At 40.4% G+C, this 21,551-nt stretch overlaps 1 protein-coding gene across 1 annotated transcript in view; it reads right to left on the minus strand.

The window, feature by feature from the left end:
• The window catches only part of atrn (attractin), a 146,137-nt gene that overhangs the window by 60,608 nt on the left and 63,978 nt on the right, over positions 1–21,551 (minus strand). The window contains exons 23-25 of the mRNA XM_044374473.1: positions 20,787–20,865; positions 19,665–19,822; positions 10,096–10,157 (exon numbers count right to left, since the gene is read on the minus strand). Coding sequence (XP_044230408.1) covers positions 10,096–10,157; positions 19,665–19,822; positions 20,787–20,865 — 299 coding nt within the window. The remainder of the gene's footprint in view (positions 1–10,095; positions 10,158–19,664; positions 19,823–20,786; positions 20,866–21,551) is intronic.

Here is a 21,551-nt window from a genome sequence, read left to right on the forward strand (position 1 = left end):
TCTCCTCCCCACTCATTACAGGTGAGGAAGAGGAGGAGGAGTAGAGAGCGAAGGCTCCGAGTCAAACCGACTGATCTGATTCATTTATTATTAATCGGACGCAGAGCAGCTTTCAGCTTTTTCGCAGGACCTATCAGGGGGGAAGGTTTAGCCGCAAGGCGCTTCTTGTACTCTCTCTATCTGCTCCATCTTTTTCTTGTATCTCTCTCTCTCTCTCTCTCTCTGGCTCCTCGCTGATGACCTGACAATGAGGTCAGATACAAAGAGAGAGTGTTAAAGAATGCAAGAGAGGGGAGAAAGGAGAAAAAAAAAAAGGAGGTGGAGCAAGAGGTGGGGAGAAGGAGTGAAGAGAGAAGAAAAAGAGACGTCAAGAAAGAAGGCAGGCAGGGGAGGAGGATGAAGAGAGGGTTGAAACTGTGGAAGGAATATGAAGCACTGAAGATGGGGAAAAAGAGAGTTAGAGGAGAGCAATAAGATGTGAAGGGAAAAATAAGAAGACACAAAGGCAGGGAGGTGAACGGACAGGCGGCGATGCAGCGGGAAAGGTTTAGATAAGGATGGAGAGAGTATGAGGAGGCATAGACTCGCAGAAAGAAAGACTAGAAAGCTTGGAGAGGAAGAGGAGGAAGAGGAAAGAGCGGGATTGTGGCACAGCACCGGTGGCGGCCCCTGCAGGGTGCCCGGGGAGGCCCCTTAGGACAGGCAGGAGGGGTTTTTTAAATGTGTGTTGAGTGTCTCTCTGCCTCTCTCGCTTTCTCAGGTGTCTCAGGGGAGGGAGAGAGAGAGAGCCGGTGTCTGCTGTCAGTCAGCACTGCGAGGTGCACGCTGAGGGCATTCACTCAACCGAACGTGTGCGAGTATTAGTGTGTGTCGTGTGCAAACTGTGTGTATGGACATGTGAGAAAGTTTCCATTCAAATATTTATCTTTACATTATAATATAGTTTAGTATGAAAGAAAGGAGGAGGGAAAGGAAAAAGATGTTTTGATCTGCAACTGATGATTATTTTCATTATCAATTAATATCTTAATAATCTTTTTTGGCTTGCCCTTTGTCCCTACTGTAGGAGTTTTGAACAAACATTTAAAAAAAAAAAAAAAAAAAAAAAGCTAGTACGTGGATTTTGAGTTTTTCTGCTTCCATGGTCAAGAATGAACTTTCACATTCAGCTTTCTTAGAATTTTTCTTTTGCATAACTTCAGGAGAGGTTGAAAAAAAAAAATTCATAAAAATCAGAAAAACTTATTAGAGTTCTGTGTAAAAGGACATTTTTCTCTTTTCCTGTTGTTAAACTTCATGTAGCCTTGCAAGTTTTTTTGCAAAGTTTCCATCACAATTTCTCAATGCTCAATGTGTCATATTGCTCCTTTTGTCCAAAATAAAACCTCAAAATATGAATTTTACAATGATATAACCAAAAGAAAACCAGAAAATATTTGGCTTTTTTTGCTCAGGAAATTACCAATGATGGTAAAGTTTTGTAGAATTATATTACTCTGTAATTATAACATGTTTCAAATTAAAAATCTAAGCATTTTTATAAAACCACTGAGTTGTGCCAAAGTTTGACATGCTCAGATCTTACACATAATTAATCAATTATCAAAACAAATTATGAATTTTTTTGTCAATCGATTTCAGCTTTTCAATTCAGCTATAATGAACAAAAACACGACACACTATGAACAATAAATGCATTTTTGTTTTCAGTTTTGAGTGCAAAATATGAAATTTGGCCAACAACAGCCAACACTAAACAAAAATGACAACTTCCTAATATTCTTTTTTTTTTAATATTTCTTCTGTTAACTCTGTTTATTCTTCTCAACATTTCAAAAGTTTGAACAACATTAGCTTGACAGTTAGATGTGATCACAGCTATGGTTTGTCTTTGTGCCGCAGAGTCCTCCACTCTACTCGTCCTGCTGTCCATCACCCATCACCTGCCCTGTCACCGCCGCCGCCGCTGACGCTCATGCGGGCCGACGTGTGTGTACAAACACGAACTTGTGCGAGAGGGAACAGAGAGCCTACGTGCTCTATGGCGCATATCACGGTTGGGGTCGGTGTCACTTTCTTTTCAGCCGATCGGTGATGGATCTCTTTCCCGAAAAATCTGAAGACAGAAAAGGTCTTTGCTCTATAATGACGCCGCTGAGAAGAAATACCACGGGGGGGGGGGGGGGGGAATAATTGAGAATGATCTGTCATTAGTGAATGGGTTGCAGTTTAAATTGACATTTGGGATTGATTGTATCGAGCTGACCAACTTGTGTCGGCTGTAAACCGGAGCTTCGAAGAAGCGGCAGAGAAAAAGAGCCAGTGTATATTTATTTATATACAGACGGCTGACAAATTAAAGGAAAAACTGGTGCAGGTCTGAATGCTTGACCCCCTACAGTGAGGGGATACGGTGGCCCTGCTATGCTATATATATATATATGTGTGTGTGTGTGTGTGTGTGTGTGTGTGTGTGTGTGTGAAGGACAATGATTAGAGGGCACACAGCATCACTGAGTGGCCAGCTGCCTCCTATCTTTTGAACAAAGAGTGTTTCTGCATGTGTGTGAAAGAGTGTGTGAATGTGAGAGAACTTCTTTGCCAATGTCTAAACATGCAGATGTGTTTAAGAGGCTAAACGCAGAGATGATGACCGCTACAACAGAATTATCTCTGTTCTGTTGCACGCCACTTCCTGTTGCCACATTATGTAAGAACAGCTGCCAGGCTGGCCACATAACTAGGGAGAGAGAGAGAGAGAGACTTTTGATGTCCCTTTAATAAAAACAGAGGCACTTACAACACCACATACAGCTCCTACCCACTGTACAAAAGCATAAAATAGACCAACATCCCACCTCACAGCCACCTGTAACTCCATTCATCATCTCTCCTCAACATACACACACACACACACACACATCTCTGAGGCTCCATACTGCAGCATTCTTTCCAAACCTATTCAATTTTCAACAAAGCAATATACAAACCATGATATCAAGTCATCACATTCAGATACATATACAGATACCCTCCTCCTCCCCCCACAGTGCACACATCCCCGTCTATACGCCAGACCTTCTGAAACCCCACGAAATCATTCACCAAACTGTAATAAGCATATTCAGCCCTAAGGCGCGCAGAGACCAGCTCCTTCAGCACTAACACCCGGGTCTACCGGCCCACAATCCTTCACTTTATTGGCTCCATGTGAGCCAAGTAGCCACTCCCCAAACAGGAAGTTCATCAGCACAATTTTTGTTTTGTTTTTCACAGAATACACTGGTCTCAAAATGTACAGCCCCACAGAAAACATACATTCATCGAACACAGGTACAACAGTCATTGCCCACATTTTTATCTATTTTGCACAGAAACTCTCTGAAGCACCCTCCACTGCAGATCCTCTAATCTTTTTGTTTAGTTTAAATATTGTTCAGCTCCTCAGCTTTCTCAATGAAGAATATGTTCTTTATGTCACCTTTACACTATTACTACAAAAAGCTATCAATTCAGTCATCATTTGCATAATGGTGCAGTTTTAAAAAAGTAGAATATTAGCACAGAAAAAATCTGGAGCAAAGTGGAGAGGAGAGACTGGAAGGTTTAACCAGGAAATGCACAGCACAGACCCAGCGGTGAAAGGTTGTAGTTCAACTATCCACAGCTTCAGGGGAAAGGATTAAAGGCCCAGCTGGGGAGAACAGGGAGGGGGAGCAGAGGGTGAGTTAACAGGGGGGGGAGGTGGAGAGCAGAGGCGAACGACATACATGGCCAGGACCATGACTCAAGAGACCTGGAAGCGGTGGTGCTCGGGGTCGGATAGCGGTTAGAAACTACTGGAGGGTAAATATTAATGGTACTGCTAAGATACTCAAAACCGCAACCTGACATAAGCAGGAAAACAAACAAACATAAAAAAAAAAAAAAAATCAAAAGAGCTTCTGGAGTCGCCAGGTGACGACAGTGAAGAGCGAAGCTTCAGATGTTGACAGAATACAGCCTCAAGTGAAAGCTCATCTTCGCTCTGATACGTTTGAGTCAAACTTGTCTTTCTCTCAGAGGAGAGAATTTAAGACTCTTTGATAGCAGCGGGGTGATTCATTCATATCATCCCATCCCAGCCACCCACACGCCCACCCAGACTTCGCCCAGGGCGGCCCGCCTGCTGGTACCCCGGCTTTTAATGTCTCCGCCCCGACCGAGTTACGTCTTCCCTCTGTTCAAACAGCCGGCGAAGCGGTATAAATCACTAATCATTTTAAAAACACACCACCGTGATAAGATGCTGCAAACTGAGGTGAATTCTGTGTTTTAGATTTTAATAATTCATCTAACGGAGGACGACATTTTTTCAAGGTTGATGGAGGATGACTGGTGCTTATTCACATGACTGTAGTCATTACAGCAATTATATTGTCAACTGTATTTTTTGGTGGCGCTCTGTGATTTTAAAAAAGGATAAGACTGGCTTTATTTGATATCTTTTTGTCATCAAATGCCATGAAAAGACCAAAACCAACATAGAGTTTGTCTGTCTCACTTTTTCAACCTCTCTACTCTGTCTGTCGGGCCGAAATTCATTTGTTCCTACTCAAGATGTAAAAAAAAAAAAAAACAGGTCACAAATATATAGTTTCATTTTTAAAAAGGCTAAATCATTTCCTAATACAGCCTGACACTGTAGTTTTTGTTTCTTTTAGCAAATTTTACTCAAATCTGCCACACTAGTGAGTATCTCTGAGTATTTTCTGTATGTGCTGCTGACTCAAACAGCGGCCTCGTTCATAGTAATAAAGGAACACGTCCCGGTGCAGCAGTGTGGCTCATTGATGTGTTTTTAATAGATTTGAACATCAATGGAGGTCAAGAGGAAAACTCTATGAAAAGATTAGGCTAACGCTCGCTGAATCAATTCAGTGGTTTTAGTCTTTTAATGGAACTGTTGACATTAATAAAAATAAAGAATATCACCAGCTTTATCCTTTAATGGTGCCCTTCAGTACCTTAGTGGGCAACTGAGTCAATGTTTTTTATACTTAGGCATTTTCACACAAGTGTATAAATCTCTCAGACTTGAGCCTAATTTTTTCCAAGAGTTTGGTACATTTATGGAGACATGAGAGCTGTTGCAATTTTAAAATTGCAAGTGCTGCAATTTTAATCATAATTTACACAAGTAGCGTAGAGATGAAAGTTTAAGCTGCAGATCTTTGATTTCACTGGTTATGACGACTGCTGCAAGCAAATTTATGCAGCTGCATCTTAGTAACAGTAATTTTGTAAGTTGGTAAAACAAGAAACACTCCAAAAACATGATCTACTGTACTGATGCGCATGTAAACGCATTCAATGTATTCCCTCTATAAAAGATATCACTTCATGGTCAGTATGAAGAGGAGGGATGACTACAGTGACCACTTTTAATGTGCATACGGCATGAAAGTATTGAAACTTGAATCTTTTCACACTGAAGTAAACACCGCCAGCATCGGGGGGGGTTCACTTTCCACCGGGACGACTCGTATGCTAAAAATATACAGTAAGCACTCATGTTGGATGGAAGCCCCCCATCAGAAAGCGTGAGTTATTTTAATATTAGCTGTCGAGCAGCACAAACGTGCCGGCGAGGTATACTCTCGGGGGTAAGGAGAATTTTCTGGGACATCAGGCCTCAGCGCCGCGCTGACTATTAGAAGGTTAAGTCAAGTTTTTTAAGAAGTAAACAACACGGCTTGTCGATGTGCGGTCAGTGTTTTAGAACAATAGTTTAGACTTCTTTTCTTCCTTTTCTTCCTGTACTGTGATGTCTCCGTCAATAAAAATAAAAACACAACAAAAACTGGGATCTCACTGCTGGTTAGAGAAAGCTTGATTGAAGGATTATAGTTCCATCAAATGTTACGTCTCTCCTGTTATGCACAAACTGCAGTAAACTGGTTGATTCTGCAGACATTAAAGTGTTGTTACGTAATTTGTTTATTATATATTCAAATACCATTAATTCTCCGAGACACACACAGATGTAGTCTCTGTACTTTCTGATGCACCTTTGCTGAACTGCTCAACCCTGACGTCATAAACAAGAAACTATTCAGGAAACAATAAACAAACTTTTTTTTTTCTCCTTCTTTTGATAGAGTTCATCACTAGTTGGCAGAGAGAGAGAGATGTAGGCAAGATGACTTCAAAAACTGCAGCAATATTTTCATGATAAATATGTCCCAGCATGCGATGTTAAAAAGTTGCATTTTATGATAGCTCTTTTAGCTTCCTCCATCCCGCAGTTTGGACTTATATAGTCAAAAAAAAAAAAAAAAAAATTCTCATTCAGGTCACTATTACTTCAAAGCGCTCTTGCTTTAGCAGCAGACAAGTTTAAAATGAAAAACATGACAGCTTGAGAGAAAAAAAAAAAAAAAAGCTCAAGAATACATTTTCATTGCATTTCCAAAAATGGTTTGGAAATTTCACATTCTCCAGGGCTTTTCCAGGCCTGGAAGAAAACATTCAATTTGCACAAAAATTTAACAAAAAACTGTTCCATAAATGTTGAGACTCTGAAAGTCCCTTACTTTGCTTAAATTTTAACAGGGTGGGGGAAAAAAATAAACAAACATGTTTATGCACTTTTTTAAAGCCATGATTCAACATAACGAGCCTGAGGTGAGAATCTGCTGGACAGCTGGACGTAAATAGGAGAATGCATCTGTTTGCTGTTAACGCTGCTGTTAACTCCAGTGCAGAATGCTTGTGGGGTATCTGTGCTGGCGCTGCAGATAACGGGATGGCACCACCTTCATCTGTCCCCACAGGGAATATGGCACACACAGAGAGAGAGAGAGAGAGAGAGAGAGAGAACCGGGAGCGAGGAAGAGTGAGATTAAGACACAGAGAAAGTCGGAGTGAAGAAGAGCAAACAATTTGCACGTTAATTAGCATCCCTCTCCTCCCCCGCTACACAAACAATGCAGCGCCCAAAAGAACCAGAAGCAAACAGGGACAAGGCTGCTAGCTCACTAACTTTAGGTCTCTACTCATCTGTGCTGAATCAGTGGCAGGCAGCACACACACATCAAAAAAACACTGAGCTGTGGGATTAAGTGCAAGTCAGAGGGAGTAGTGGGAGGCGGGGAGGAAAGAAAACAGGGAGGGAGGGAGGAAGAGAAGGGACGGAACAAGGGGAATAAACAGAGAGATGGAAGCGAGGGACAGAAGAGAAGAAGCAGAAGGAGGAAAGAAGGAGGGAAAACAGAACAGACAGGGAAGATGGAGAGCTAGAGATGAAAGGAGAAAGAGGAGGAGAGCATGAGGAGGGAAAGCAGTGGGAGAGGAAAAGCAAGGGATAGAAGGGCAGAGCGTGGGGGGGGGAGGGTGGGTGAGAGAAGAAAAGGAGGAGGGAGGGACAGAAAGGTAGAGGAGGAAAAGAGAATCGAAGGGGGAGATGGTGAGCCAGAGATGAAAAGAGGATGCTGAAAAGGGAAATAATAACAGAGGGAGGATGAAGGTAAAGATGAAGATGGAGGGAGGAGCGAGACGGAGGTTGTTCCGCGTGTATGGATCGCTGTGATGCCTGCTTCCTGCAACGCAACGGGCGCGGGTTGCAACGCTTCAAATGCTGACAAGCAAACATTCAAACGCTGACGCATGTTTATGAACATACTAGCATCAACTGCAGGCTCTGCACTTGTATGTCAGAGAGGAGCGAGGAGGTGTATAACTGCACTAGAAGTCCCGCAGCTTTTAACAACGAATACCATCCAGAATAAATCTCAGAGAGGAGAGAGATTTATTCAGTCAATGCTGAAACGTACTGTTATTGAACAACACTGTATGGGCAAAAGGCTGGACACAAAAAATAAATAAATAAATAAAAGAGAAACCTTCACATCAGCCCCATCAAATCTCTCTGCCTTTACATGGATCAATAAAAGCAGCATGACTTGGAACAGCGGGCATTTTTTCAGAGCGTTATGGAGTGCACACAAACCACAAAATGTCCTACAATTCTCCTGCGGGTTACACGCACACACAAACCCACAGGATACTCAGGAGAAATAAATAGATGCACACACACACACACACACGCACACACACACACACACACACACACACACGCAGTCAAGCATGCATGGAACACACTTGTGTACCCAATTTTTGGTCACTCTCATTTTTAAAAATCGATAACACATTACAGCAGTTCCTGAAGAAGTGGAACACAGCCCGCGGATTCATCACAGCTCAACACATGCACATTTCAGCCCTGCCAGCAAAACCAGTGTCTCCGTCATTACAAAGAGAAGCATGTTGCTCTGCCAAGAATCCTCCTTTTAAATTCCAGTCAAGATCCGAAGGTTTCCAGAGATACCAGATATGTCAGGATGAATCAGAGGGAAATATGTGCAAAGTGCAAAAGACAGCAAAAATATTCCCATATATTTGACTAAATATAGTATATATATATATATATATATATATATATTTCTGTGGATGGCTAACTTCTGATATTATTAATAAATCACATGATTATGCATAATGTGAAAGTTGTCCACAAACCCACAGAGAATTATCGAGCAACTTTACAGCTCTGCAGAGCAACTTAGCCTCTCTTAGCTCATAGTTATTTGAAATGACAATGTTGCTTTATGTTTACTGCTATTTGAATCTAGCAGGAGATTTGTTGCTAAGAAGTTAGCCAATAACAACTTTATATTACTTTATTTTGTATGCCAGGACTCTGTGTCTGTGGAATTTTTCTGCCCCCTAGTGGCCCAAAAATATACAACTTTAAAAGGACAGGTTCACAGTTTTTCCAAGTCTGCCTTAAAACAATAAGTAGGTGCCCAAATGAACATTAAAAGGGGTTTTTCTTGCTGTAATCCTTCCTCCTGCTGATACTGGACATTAAAAGATCCCTTCTAAATGTGCTTAGAATGTACTCTAATCCATACTCCTTGTTTCATGCAAAAATGCAATTCTAAGTTTATCTGAAGCTAATATGAGGCTTCAGATGTCCAAATTAGTCATATCAAGTGGATAACTTCCCAAGTTAGAGTCTTTTTAGTGTGTGACGACCCTCTCTGGAAAAACTCCTGCAGGAGCCTGGTGGGTGGAGTCGGGGTCGTCAGGGAGATTCAGCTCATCTGGACTGACAGTCAGTCAGTCACCTATCCTCTCTCCTCTGGCTTCCACCTTGTTTGCTTTTGTTTGTATTTAGCTTCATTTATCTTTTAGTTATGTACAATAAATCTATTTTTAGTTAAAACTCATATGTGGTCTCCCCTCCTTTGTCCAGCCTTGAGCCGGGTTGTGACAAGTATAACTTTCCCTCGTTTCTCCGGAGAGTGTTTTCTTGTTGCTGCCGTGGAAAGATCGTAACAAAAAGAGGGACTTTGGCACTGAAAAGATTTTTAGTCAAAACTCAAGATATTGACCTGATTTCAGATAAACCTTTCTCTCCTTCCCCCTCCATCACTTACAGTGAAAGTGTAAGCAAGAAAAACATATGTCAATGTTTATTTGGACACCTGACAATTGTGAACGTATGCTTTAAGTTATGGCAAGAAAAAAAAATATCAATTGCTGGTCTGAGATTGGACACAAACCCAGGACTCCTACATGAACATGAAGTACACACTACTACCTGATCTGGCAACGAAAGGTTGATGTTTGTCGTGTGCTGTTGAACATGAACAGAGAAGTTTGGGTTTTGGTAGATCTGCGTTATTCCTGTTTACATTTGAGGACCACAGACTTGCTAAATGGAAAACAAATAATCTGTCTGTGCATCTGTGTGCATGATGGGACTGAATAAAATAAAGGAGTGGGAGTTGCATGTGTGTGCATTTCCCTGTGCATGCTGAGAGCTAACCAGCGCCTATAAACCAATGAGCTGCAGCGCTTCTTCATAGTAATGGCTGGTGCGCAGGCACAGGAGAGTGGCTCTGGTGATCCATCACTGTGGTTTACACTGCATCTCACACACACACACACACACACATACATAAGTCGAAGGCAGCTGCAGCCATTTTAACACTAGCACATCTGTGGTGTGAAGTAAGTGCATTGACAGGAGGGAAGACGAGAGCTGCTCACCTGAAGAACGTGACGAAGAACTGCACCAGATCCATGAAGTTACTGTGCTGGGAGAAGGCAATCTGCGAGAGGAGGAGAGAGGGGACAAAACATAAGAGTCAGAAATCAGCTTTAATAGAAGGATTTGAAGCAAGAGGTCAGCATTATACACTCAAACATGCAAGCTTTAAACTGGAGTTGACCTTGTAGACCTGACAAAAGGCACAGAAAAAAGGAGATAATACTGCCTCTGCTCACCACGGCAGACATCATATGCATGTGCACTGCATGTATTTATATTGTAGGTCATATACTGCATGTGTACTTATGACGCTATGTTGTTGATCTGCTTGTACAATTTCTGTAGCGGTTCACAAGCTAAATCACTGTCTCAAGATAAGCACTTTGCAAGGTTTTTTTCTTCTTCCTTATGGTACCCACAACTCCTAATTCACAACTACTGGGAGGTTCCCAGTCTGTCTGCTTATCTGTGTTCCAGACTGCACGCCTGTCAAAGCAACAACACGCCAGCAGCCGGGCCTCTCAGCTGCCCACAGCTCATGCAAACATAAATAATAAAAAAAATAAAAAAATCATTCCTTCACATGTGGGCAGAAATATTCACTATGTAATCATCACAAGAGCAATTGTACTAATGACATCCTGTCTTAATCAAGGTTGCCAGGGGTAACATTGGCAGTATTTTACCACCTCCCTAAACCCCTCTTCCCACACTACCCCCCCCCCAAAAAAAGCCTCACAATACACATATTGCCGCAACAATGCTGCCCACAACACAACACTGCCTCTCTCTGGAAACCTGGAGGTACTACGCCTACTGCCAATGGCAGAATTCCCCTCACACACTCCTCTCTTGAGGTGACACCTTGGACCAGAACTCATCACTGCTCCTGCTTATTATTCTTCAGCAAAGCAGGGATTTGCATATAATTCCTCTGGAAAAAAGGAGCAGGAGGAAGAAAGAAAAAAAAAAAAAAGACAAAAGCCAGAAAACCCAGCTGTGAGCATGTCAGATTAGTCTATGAATACTTAATATGTGATCAAGAATTACAATGTATGCATAGAAAACACTTGATGGGTCAGAATGTATATAGATCTGCAGTGACTTTATACAATAACACAGGGCCAAAGGCATTAGCCTGTGGTGAAATGACAGGCGTATGTGTGTGTGTGTGTGTGTGTGTGTGTATGTGTGTGTTGTGTGAACGGCCCAGGGTCTAATTTACTTGTGTAGTCAGCACCATCTGGCTCGCTAATGTGTTGCTGTTGATTACTGTTGAGCGCCGAATCCTCAGTGTGATCATTTTCCTCCAGACTGTTGAACACTGAGGAGAAGTTCAGGGTGCCAATACACACGGAGAAAACTTTTAAAAAGATGTTAGTGGCGTAGGGTCGGTGGGGTAGGTGACTGACACTGGGGTGGTTTATGGTTTAATTACAAGTGTATCTCAAATGCTTACACCACCAGAATTTGGTGTTTGATGTCGATCAGGGTGCAAAAATGCCATTAATGACTCTGAGCAACTCATGATTACTTTTTTTTTTTTTTTAATGATATTTTGTTCTTTTTTTAAATTAATTCTCCAAAATGTCAGAAAAAGGTGAAAAATGATCATCATAAGTCCCCAGAGACCAAGGATTTGTCCAACCAAGATTTCAACACGCAAATATATTAAAGTTTCAGTGATATCAAACAGAAAAAAAAGCAGAAAATCCTCATATTTGAGAAGCTGGAAGCAACAAGTGTTATACATTTTTATTTGTTAAATGACTTAAATGAGTTAACGATCACAACTTTTTTCTGTCAATTAACTCCTAAATTAATCAACTAATCATTTCACCACTAATCTTAACCACGCTACTGGTGTATATTTTTGTGACCCACAGCAGTTATGATAAAAACTGTGAGGTGAATAGCCAGAACGACAATATTTTCCTCGTCATCCTTGCTGTTTTTGACACCAAATCTAAAACACACTGAAGCAGCTCCCTTTTCCTGATTTTTCTCAGCACTTCTCCAATAAAAGCAGGATTAAAAAAAAGAAGAAAAGGTCTTCCATTTACCTCCACAAAGCACCACAGAGCAATTTTTTTTTTTAAACTATTCAGAGTTTCTAAGAAGCCAATCAGGCGCTTGCAATTAAGATAATCGTTTTGAGGGAATATTTTACTTTCGGTGCTCATGAATGTAAATGGGAGGTAAAAAAATCAAAGTATTAAAGAAAAACTATCAGAGTTTGTCTGAAACTTTGAGTGGCAATGATTCTTTGAAGAGCAAAGCTTAGGATTATCAAAGGACGACTGTCAGCTGGTGTGCTGAAACCGAGTATACTTTGTGACAGCGGCCTAACAAAGCCATCTACTTTTCTAGTTGATTAGAGATAAGTAACGCTCTCTTCTAATTACAAAACAGCTCACTACAACCACAAAGCTTAATGACTATACACAAGGAAAGCAATGATAGGTGCTTTAGCATCATGTCATCACTGCATAACTCCATTTTGAAAAAGTACAGGCAGACCGCCACGCTGAGAAGACGTGCAATAACAGTTACTGTAGCGGCTAATCTCAGATGTCAGCCGCGTGCCGTGCTTTGTCACCAAGAGGCAGGCTGATGGTGGTGGCGGTCGGCCCGGGGTGACGCTCTCGTTATGTGCCCAGCAGAGGGTGACTCTCTCTTTAGGGGCCGCAAAAGGATCTCGCAGCGGGGCCTGTCAGGCCTGCCGCCGGGCATTAAGACTGGAAATATTCTGCCTTTAATGGTTTGTGACAGCCACTTGAACCATATTGGAGTTTTGAAGAAAAGTGTCATTATTGGTACGAGGGAGGGCTGCGCAACAGGTTCCACCAAAAAAGGAAAAAGGGCAGAAGGAAACCGGATTTCAAATATGAATGAGCTGAAATTTGTGAGTGTGTATGTGAAATACTTCTATGCATGTGTGGATGTGCACCTTCAAGTTTGTCATGTGCCAGGATGTACTGCATAACATTTAAAAATTTGCTCATGAAAACAGAAGTAAACAGCTCCAGCTGCATCCATCAGACGAACGCAGATAAAAGATACCTGTGGGAGGTTGGTTTTCTACTTCTGTGCAATAATCTGCCGTCATCTAGGGTTTTTTATCTTTAATATTTTTTTAAATAGTTTCTCATGGGTGGTGTGTTATATTTTTATTGTATTGTATGGATTTTTATTCACGCCACTGGTGTAGCTCTAGTACAGACATCATGGTTCCCAGAGGCTGAATCCTGCTGACTTTAGCGATCCACTGTAGCACCACAATGAGGTTGATTATTTGTGTTTTTAGACAAATTATTGGATGGGTTGCCATGAAACTTGGTACAGATATTCATGTCTCCCTCAGGATGAATTATAATAACTTCGGTGACCCCATGACGGACCATCATCAAGCTGAAATTTAAGTGTGTCCGATACTTTGATTTGTGGCCAAACACCTGACAAAACTGAGCCTCAGCTCTACTTAATGTTTACTGCAAGATTGTGAACATTACAACCTGCTAAACATCAGCATGTTGAGATTATGGTTATGAGCATGTTAGCATACTGACACTGTACAACCTCAAAGGGCAACTAACTAGATATTTTGTTATAAAATTTTGCTGTCATGTGTCAAGAGTTTTGTCTAATATAATTGATCTTACATACTTTTAACATTTTTTATATTCATTTTTTTACTTTTTAACCTTACACAACTTATTTCTATAAATTATCTATAAATTATCTACATTGTATCTTTTTTCATTTTTAAATTTGTTTGCATAAAACTTAATTGATGTTAAAATAATTAGTAGCTGATTGATTTTCTGGTGTACCCACCACTGTTTCAACTGCTCTGTTTCTATTTCCTCACCGCTCTGTGATCAGTATCAAGACGCACCCATCAGGCAGCCATGCATGGCCCAGATAAACACTACATGAGTCCACACAGATACGCAGAGCGGCCCAGCCAGCTGATAGCTACAGCTGCCGCTACTTCACAGCAGGGTATTAAATTGGAGGCTGTTCTAATCTCTACCATATCATGACATGTTCACTAAGGCACGGAACAGGAGATCACAGCTCTTTAATGTAATTAGTCTGGGATTTGCGTTTCATTACAAACATCATTAAATTCAGATCTATTCTTCATCAAGAATGGGGAAAAAAAGAAAAAAAAAAAAAGGGGTGGGAGAACCCGTTGCTGACTAATCAGTGCAATTGATTTTGCTTTGATGAGCTGAACCCCTCGACGGTGATGAAGTCATCATGGAAGACACTTTGACCATTGTAAAAGATCTCATTTCTGGTAGGTCGAAACGATTTTATCAAAAGGTTTTTACCTGCAATCCAACATCTGTGCTTTTTAGAAGCTTTGTATATTTTACCTGACACATGTTATGTGGAAAACTGTTCAGTTCTGTAATGTGTGCAGCTGATTAAATGCAACAAATTGGGCAGTGAATGCAACAAGTGGCGTCGATGCAAACAGAACAAAAACATGTGCTGCGTCTCGAACAGGTACGCGCGCTGTTCCGACGGCGCTTCCCACCACGTGAAAGCAAACAGATGCAACCTTGAGGTGGTGTGTTGGAGAGTGAGCGAGCGAGCGAGAGAAAGAAAGAAAGAGAGTGAGCTCTGTATAGTTGCACACTAAAGCCTGGAGAGCTTAGCTTCCACACAGCCCACTCTGAATGCAGCATGTGTTTCAACTTAACATTCCACTTTGCCCTTGCTCTTTCTCGGCTGCTGTTTATGAACTGTTTTTTCCAAACACTCCGATCTCTGCCTGCCAACACTGGAGGACCAACCGCCTACGATTTCATACGCACACAATGCCACACTGCTAAAGACCACTTGAAGGCAAAGACAGCAAGTGAGGAAACAATAGAAAAATGGAAGGCTGTTATTAAGAAGAAATAATGAAAAATAATGAGGAGCGGTGACAGGAAAAGAAAGAGAAACAAGTGGAAAATGTTACCTCGCTGACGCAGGTTAAGTTCCATGAGTGCAAGGAAGAAAAAATGACATGCTAGCACACCTGCATGCTTTAGTTTTCAAGGACAGGGGTGATCTTCTACATGTTCCACACCCAGAAAGACAGAAGGTGAGGTTGACCAGAGGAGTCTGAGAGAGAGGGAAGGCGACAGTAAGCTTTCTGTTCTGCTGTATAGACCTCCTGAGGCTGGCTATCAACAGCTGGAGTTCAGAAGCTGAGAAAACTAAAAAGCCCCTCACATGGCAGGACATGGAAGATGGAGGCAGGATTTTTCTCTCCTTCAGGAGGAGGGCAGGGGGGAAGGAGCTTGCATGGGGCAACCAGTTAAATCACTTCCAGAACTGATCGGGGAGGCACACAGGGAGCCGGGCTGCACAGAGCGCACAAAGAGCCAGGCCCAGAGAGTTTCACGCTCCCAAACCAGCAGCAGCCAATCCTGGCAGTGCAGTAATTCTCTGCATCAAACTCAGTATTGATTCTAGGTTTACTTGATCCTTTAACATGCCACAAAAAAACACTCATGCACGCACTATGCATGTGAATGATACATTTTTCACAGACATCATAAATCTGGAAACCTACTTAAAAGATCATGAACAGGTTTAACGGCAGCACCTCCACACATGTAAGCAGGTAGAAACACGGGGTATTTAAAATTGAACACTACCTCACTGTAAGTGCTGGTACTAATGCATTTGAGAAGAGTAGTTGTGTAATGAGAGAAACAGATCTAGTTTATAATGTAAAATGATTTCAGTCACCTAGTTTATGAAGTACTTTTTAAGAGCAAGAGATTGAATGCAATATGTAGGTGGTGAAACACACAAACATGACATACACAAGTGTATTTTCATGCATATACGGACACACCATACCACAGGCAAAAAGACAAGATCTGTTTAAATTGGCATCCGTTTTCTAAAGATCCAATAAAATTGAGTTGGTGAACTTAATGTTCCTGGAAAACTGCATCTTCAGTGCTGATTTCATGCTGCACTAGAGTGAGTAACTAAAAAGTCAAACCAACAGAGCCTATAAAAATTGTTTCAACATCCCACCTTTCTGCCAGTTCTATCATATCAAAACTACCTTTGTTTTGATAACCATGTGGCCATATACCATCTACATTTTTTAACTTTGAAGAAAGTTCAAACAGTGAATTAACCGACTGAAACGAGTTGACTTTCATGCTGCTGCAAATACAACAATTACAGGCGCTAAACATCAACTTTACGCTACCACGACTTTGCTGCTGATGTACAGCGGGAGTACTGTTGAGGGACAATTTTCTCTCCGCCAGCCATCCACATGGCAGCGGTTCACCGAGTGCAGCGGTGGTTGTAACTTGGCTGCATAAACACACACACACACACACACACATACACCGCCAGCTACCAGGCAAGCAATATACTGAGCCCTATTCACTACTACTGCCAAGGAGCCACATCAACACTGGAGAAAAGCTCCTGCACATCAAGGGCAGGAAACTTTTTTTTTTCCCCCCCTCACTGACCACATGTTACTGGTGACCGCCAACATTTACATTTTGCCATTTTACCAGCCAACTTTTTGGTTAATAGAGTAGAAAAGTGGCTTGTAAATCAGACAAGATGACCAGTCACAGTGAGAAAACGGATCCAAAATACAGTATGTGGGGCTATAAGTGTATGCAAGGGTTTATTTATTTGCACGCATATAAGTTCAATCTGGGATAACTGTGCACATGAACGCATATTAGGAGACCTGACATGTGCCATTTTGTAGATGCTTTTATTCAAAGTGCATGAATACATTCATTTCAGCATAAGTAGTGCTGCTACAGTCAGTTGTAATAAGCTTACACATGAGCATGCATACAAACATGACAATGACTCCGAGCAGCAGCAGTGAATATTCAGGACAGCTTGGCCTGTTTTCCCTTTGTACACAAAGTTCTACTTGAGTAAATAATGCTTTCACTGAATTTCATACTCTCATTAAGTCATGCTACTCTTTAAATCTTTGTGTGTGTATTACTTGAGGAACCAACGTGACTGAGCTCTAAAGCTGCATTTAGTGAATTTCCAAGTTAGCAGCCACAAACGGTGCAAGACACACCTGTTGGAATCATTTTAAAATTTTTGTTAGAGTGCAAAACTGAAGATCAATTCTTCAATCAACTCTCTCTCTCTCTCTCCCTTTCACTCACATTTTCAAGTTTCCAGGAATCATTCCTACTTTCCCATGCTGTCAAAGAAAAAAAGCCTCTTATTTATAGATTTCAAGCATTATATCTAACCAGTGAGCTTTCCATGTTCATCAGTGGATGCTAATCCTTAAATGTCAAAGCTAAATGTGTCATTTTGTCTGTCATTATTTGGACACCCTGCTGTTAATTTGAATATAAATATCTTGCCTATAATGCAGCTTAAGGGGGTAAGACCTAAGATTTGTATCATAATATATCATGAATATTGGACTATAATGACAGGCTTAACAGCATATATCTTTTCTATCATAATTTCAGCAGAATGTGATTTAAATGCATCACAATAGACTGTAGTGTTGTCTGTTCGTCACCTACCTTTTCTTCACAAATGAAAGCGTGGTTTTGCTTACAATGACTGATAAACATGCAGTAATACAGACGTGGCTGAAATTATTGGTACCCTTGCATCTGATTAAAATAGTTTTATTATCAATGCATGTCTATGTTTGGTTTGCAGTGGAAGAAAACAAACAAGTTGTGAATATAACTGAATTCATGCTTATTCTACAAAGACTTTCTAAAATAGCTTGGACCAAATTATTGGTGCCTTTAGAAGTTGTAAGAAATAATTGATTTGTAGCGATACTTTAAGAAGATTATTGTGTTTTAATTAGTGTCACAGGTGTTTTCAATTTTATAATCACTCATGCAGCCAGTTTAAAAAGGAGAAAATGACTCTGCTGTTTTGTGTCACTGTGTGCATCACATTGAACAGCAGGAAAACTAGAGAGTGGTCTGAAAACATTAGAAAAAAGGTAACAGCCTTGCATTGTCAACGTAAAGCTTACAAGACCATCTCCAAAGAACTTGATGTTCCTGTGACCACTGTTGCCAATATTATTAAGAAGTTTAAGGCCAATGGAACTGGAGCCAACATCTCCGGACGTGTAATTGGCCTGTGGTTGAACAGAATGATTGCTCAAATGGTCGAGAACAAACCAAGGAAAACCTAAATACAGATCCAAGCTGATCCTCAAGTTCAAGGTACAATAGTTTCAAGTCGCACCATCCGTCACTGTCTGAATGAAAATGGGCTCCATGGTAGAGGACCCAGTAAGACTCCACTTCAAAGAGGGAGACACAAAAAAGCCAGACTGGATTTTGCCAAAATGCATGTTGACAAGCCACAGTCCTTCTGGGAGAATGTGCTTTGGACAGATGAAACAAAATTAGAGTTTTTTGGTAAATCACACCAACCCCATGTTTACAGAAGAAGAAAATAAGCCTTCAAAGAAAAGGACACCATGCCTACCATGAAACATGGAGGAGGCTCAGTGATGTTTTGAGACTGCATTGCTGCCTCAGGCACTGGGTGCCTTGAATCTGTGCAGGGCAAAATGAAATCAGAAGACTATCAATGGATTTTGGAGGGAAACACACAGCCCAGCGTCAGAAAGCTGTGTCTTAGTCACAGGTCATGGGTCTTCCAGCAGGATAATGACCCCAAACATACATCAAAAAGCACCAAAGAGAGGATGAGAAGAAAATGTTGGACTGTTCTGAAGTGACCTGCTATGAGTCCTGATCTGATTCCCATTGAACATCTGTGGAAAGAGCTGAAACCTGCAGTTTGCTCAAGAATAGTGGGTTGAACTACCAGTGGAGAAGTGTAGAAACCTTATTCAGAGTTACAGAAAGCGCTTGACTGCAGTTATCACTTCGTAAGACTGTGCTACAAAATATTTAGTTAAGGGTGCCAATATTTTTGGCAATTCCATTTTCATTTGTTTTATTGTATTAAATTAGTGCAGTGCAGTGATTTCTCAATACCTAGAGAGAGTTGTGCCTTTTCCCCTAAACGCCTCTCATGCAGACTATCAGTAGACGATACAATTTACTGATGCTCCCTAAACACCTCACACTCAGAATATCTGGAGACTACAATTGTGAGTTAAGCAGCAGTAGATCAGTTGAACTGTAGTGCCCATTCAAAACATGCCTGAGACATCCTGAACTATGTCTTGAACATACATACAAAGTTCCCGTGTGTGAGAAACAGGAATAGAGTTTAACTCTATAAACTTTTTCAATTCATTCTCTATGGTAGTTCTTATCACTACAGATGTAATCCCATCTCTGACCACAATGTGATAATATGCTGAATAGTAAATCATAGTTATATTCAATGTGGAATAAAGAATGATGGATACCATATACTTCTGTCAGTTTCAACTTAATGCAGAGAAAATTTAGGTTGTTTTTTTTTAAAAAAAGGTGGAAGAGTACCAATATTTTCAACCATGTCTGTATATACAATAGCACAATCAACTTCTTACTTTATTTCAAAATGAAATAGGGTTTTCCCAATATGAACTAAAGCTTACTTGAATCTTAATGGGCCATGTAAAGTTGCTGACGTAGACAAAGAATGTTATGTTTGGGCTGTTCCGAAAATCAAAGTTCTCGTTGGAGAAGCTGTCTTTGAACTCCTTGATGTTGCTCCGGGAGACGATAGGAATCTCTTCTCCGGTCTGGGTTCCTGCTGAATGACGGAAAGAAGAACAGGAAAGGGGGAAATAGATAGAGTACAGAACATAAAAGGAGGGACGTTGATGAAGAAGTGGCGGAAGGGGAGAAATTGGAAGGATGTAAAAAATAGGTAAAGATAGTAAAAAGTTAGATGGACAAGGACAGAAAGGCATAACAGGGTTAAAATAAAAATATAAAATTAAGAGAGGAGGTGAGGGACAGAGGGAAAGACAAAAACAGAAGAAAGACAGCTATGACACATTTATTGCTTTTCTCACATTATGAGATATATATTTGTGTTTCAGTATTTGTCTTTAATACAGCTTAAAACTTAAATATCTGTATTACTTCCAAAAATTACTAAAATAAATATATCTAGTAAAGGGATTTTCATTCTCTTATACATACAGGCAATTTTATGACCCTGTGGACGGCAAACAAAAGGACAAAAAAAACTCAAAAAAGAGCATTTGAGCAACTTGTTTGCAGTCACTGTGGCCCAAAGAGCACCTCTGTCCATTCACTAAGCAAAGATGCACTTCACATCTTTACTTCTTTTAAGTGAACCTGTTTTTTTTTTTTTTTTTTTTTAAATATTATAATTAAATTGTTTTTTAATGTGTTTAAAATTTACACACTGTTCACTGGTTTAACTAACTATATATTTATAAAAAACATATTTTACAAAAATTGAATTGCATGAAATGAAGTGAGGAGGTAGTGACTACCATCACCTGATGTTTAACTGAATTATGTCTAAGGTGACTGCAACCAACGGTTATTTTAATTATTGATTAATCAATTACATTGCGGTTAATTATTTAGTCTATAACAAGTGAAAAATGTCAATCACAATTTCCCAGAGTCGATGGTTACATCTTCAAAGTGCTTGTTTTGTCTGACCGACTGACCAAAAACCAAAGATATTATAATTACAATGATATAAAATAGTTTCAGCATTGTTTGGTGGGACCTACCGGTGAAGCTGGTGGCCCAGGTAATGTTCAGGTTGAAGTTCTTGGATGCATTTATAAACATGTCAAGATCTCGGTTTGGCTGAGGAGGGGAAAGAAAACACAGAAAACACGCAATCAGCATCATCTTCATCACCGACACTGACGTCATATCTTCTAGACGGTGCAGTAGAACGTGCATTCAATGTATTGTGTGAATGTACAATTCACAGACTGTAGTAGTAAGTAGTATTGCAGTCCTTTTTCTGACATTAATTATAAAGCAATAAAATGATGTGAAACAAAACATTATTTGTACCAGGTCAAAAGGCCTCTCCGCTTTACTGTAAACACAGAGCAGGGGATTTCTCCACCAGGTCAACACCACTTTGCAGTTGCACAAACAGTTACTGTACTGCATACTTGAGCAAATTTGCACAGCTAATGGAAGCTGAATTAGCAAAACAAATGTTTGAATAAGAATGAATGACGAAAATGATATGTATCAAAATACCGTAAGTGCAGTTGAAAAGTGATATCAGCCCAAGTAGGTGTAAATCAAGACCCGATTACTGCTTACTGGGTGATTGAAATGCAGCTTTGGTCATAATAAATGTCTCTCAAACAATAAAATAAACATTTGAAAAGGTTTAGAGGAGATTATTTTCTTATATTTATTATGTTAATTTTAAGATTTTCTTAAATATTAAAGTATAGTATCAAAGATGTATAATGTAGAAATTTTTGTTTTGTTTGATTGGTTACATTTGAATTAGATTTCTTTTCTAT

This window comes from Thunnus albacares, chromosome 15, assembly GCF_914725855.1.
Source record: "Thunnus albacares chromosome 15, fThuAlb1.1, whole genome shotgun sequence".
Taxonomy (NCBI): Eukaryota; Metazoa; Chordata; class Actinopteri; order Scombriformes; family Scombridae; genus Thunnus; species Thunnus albacares.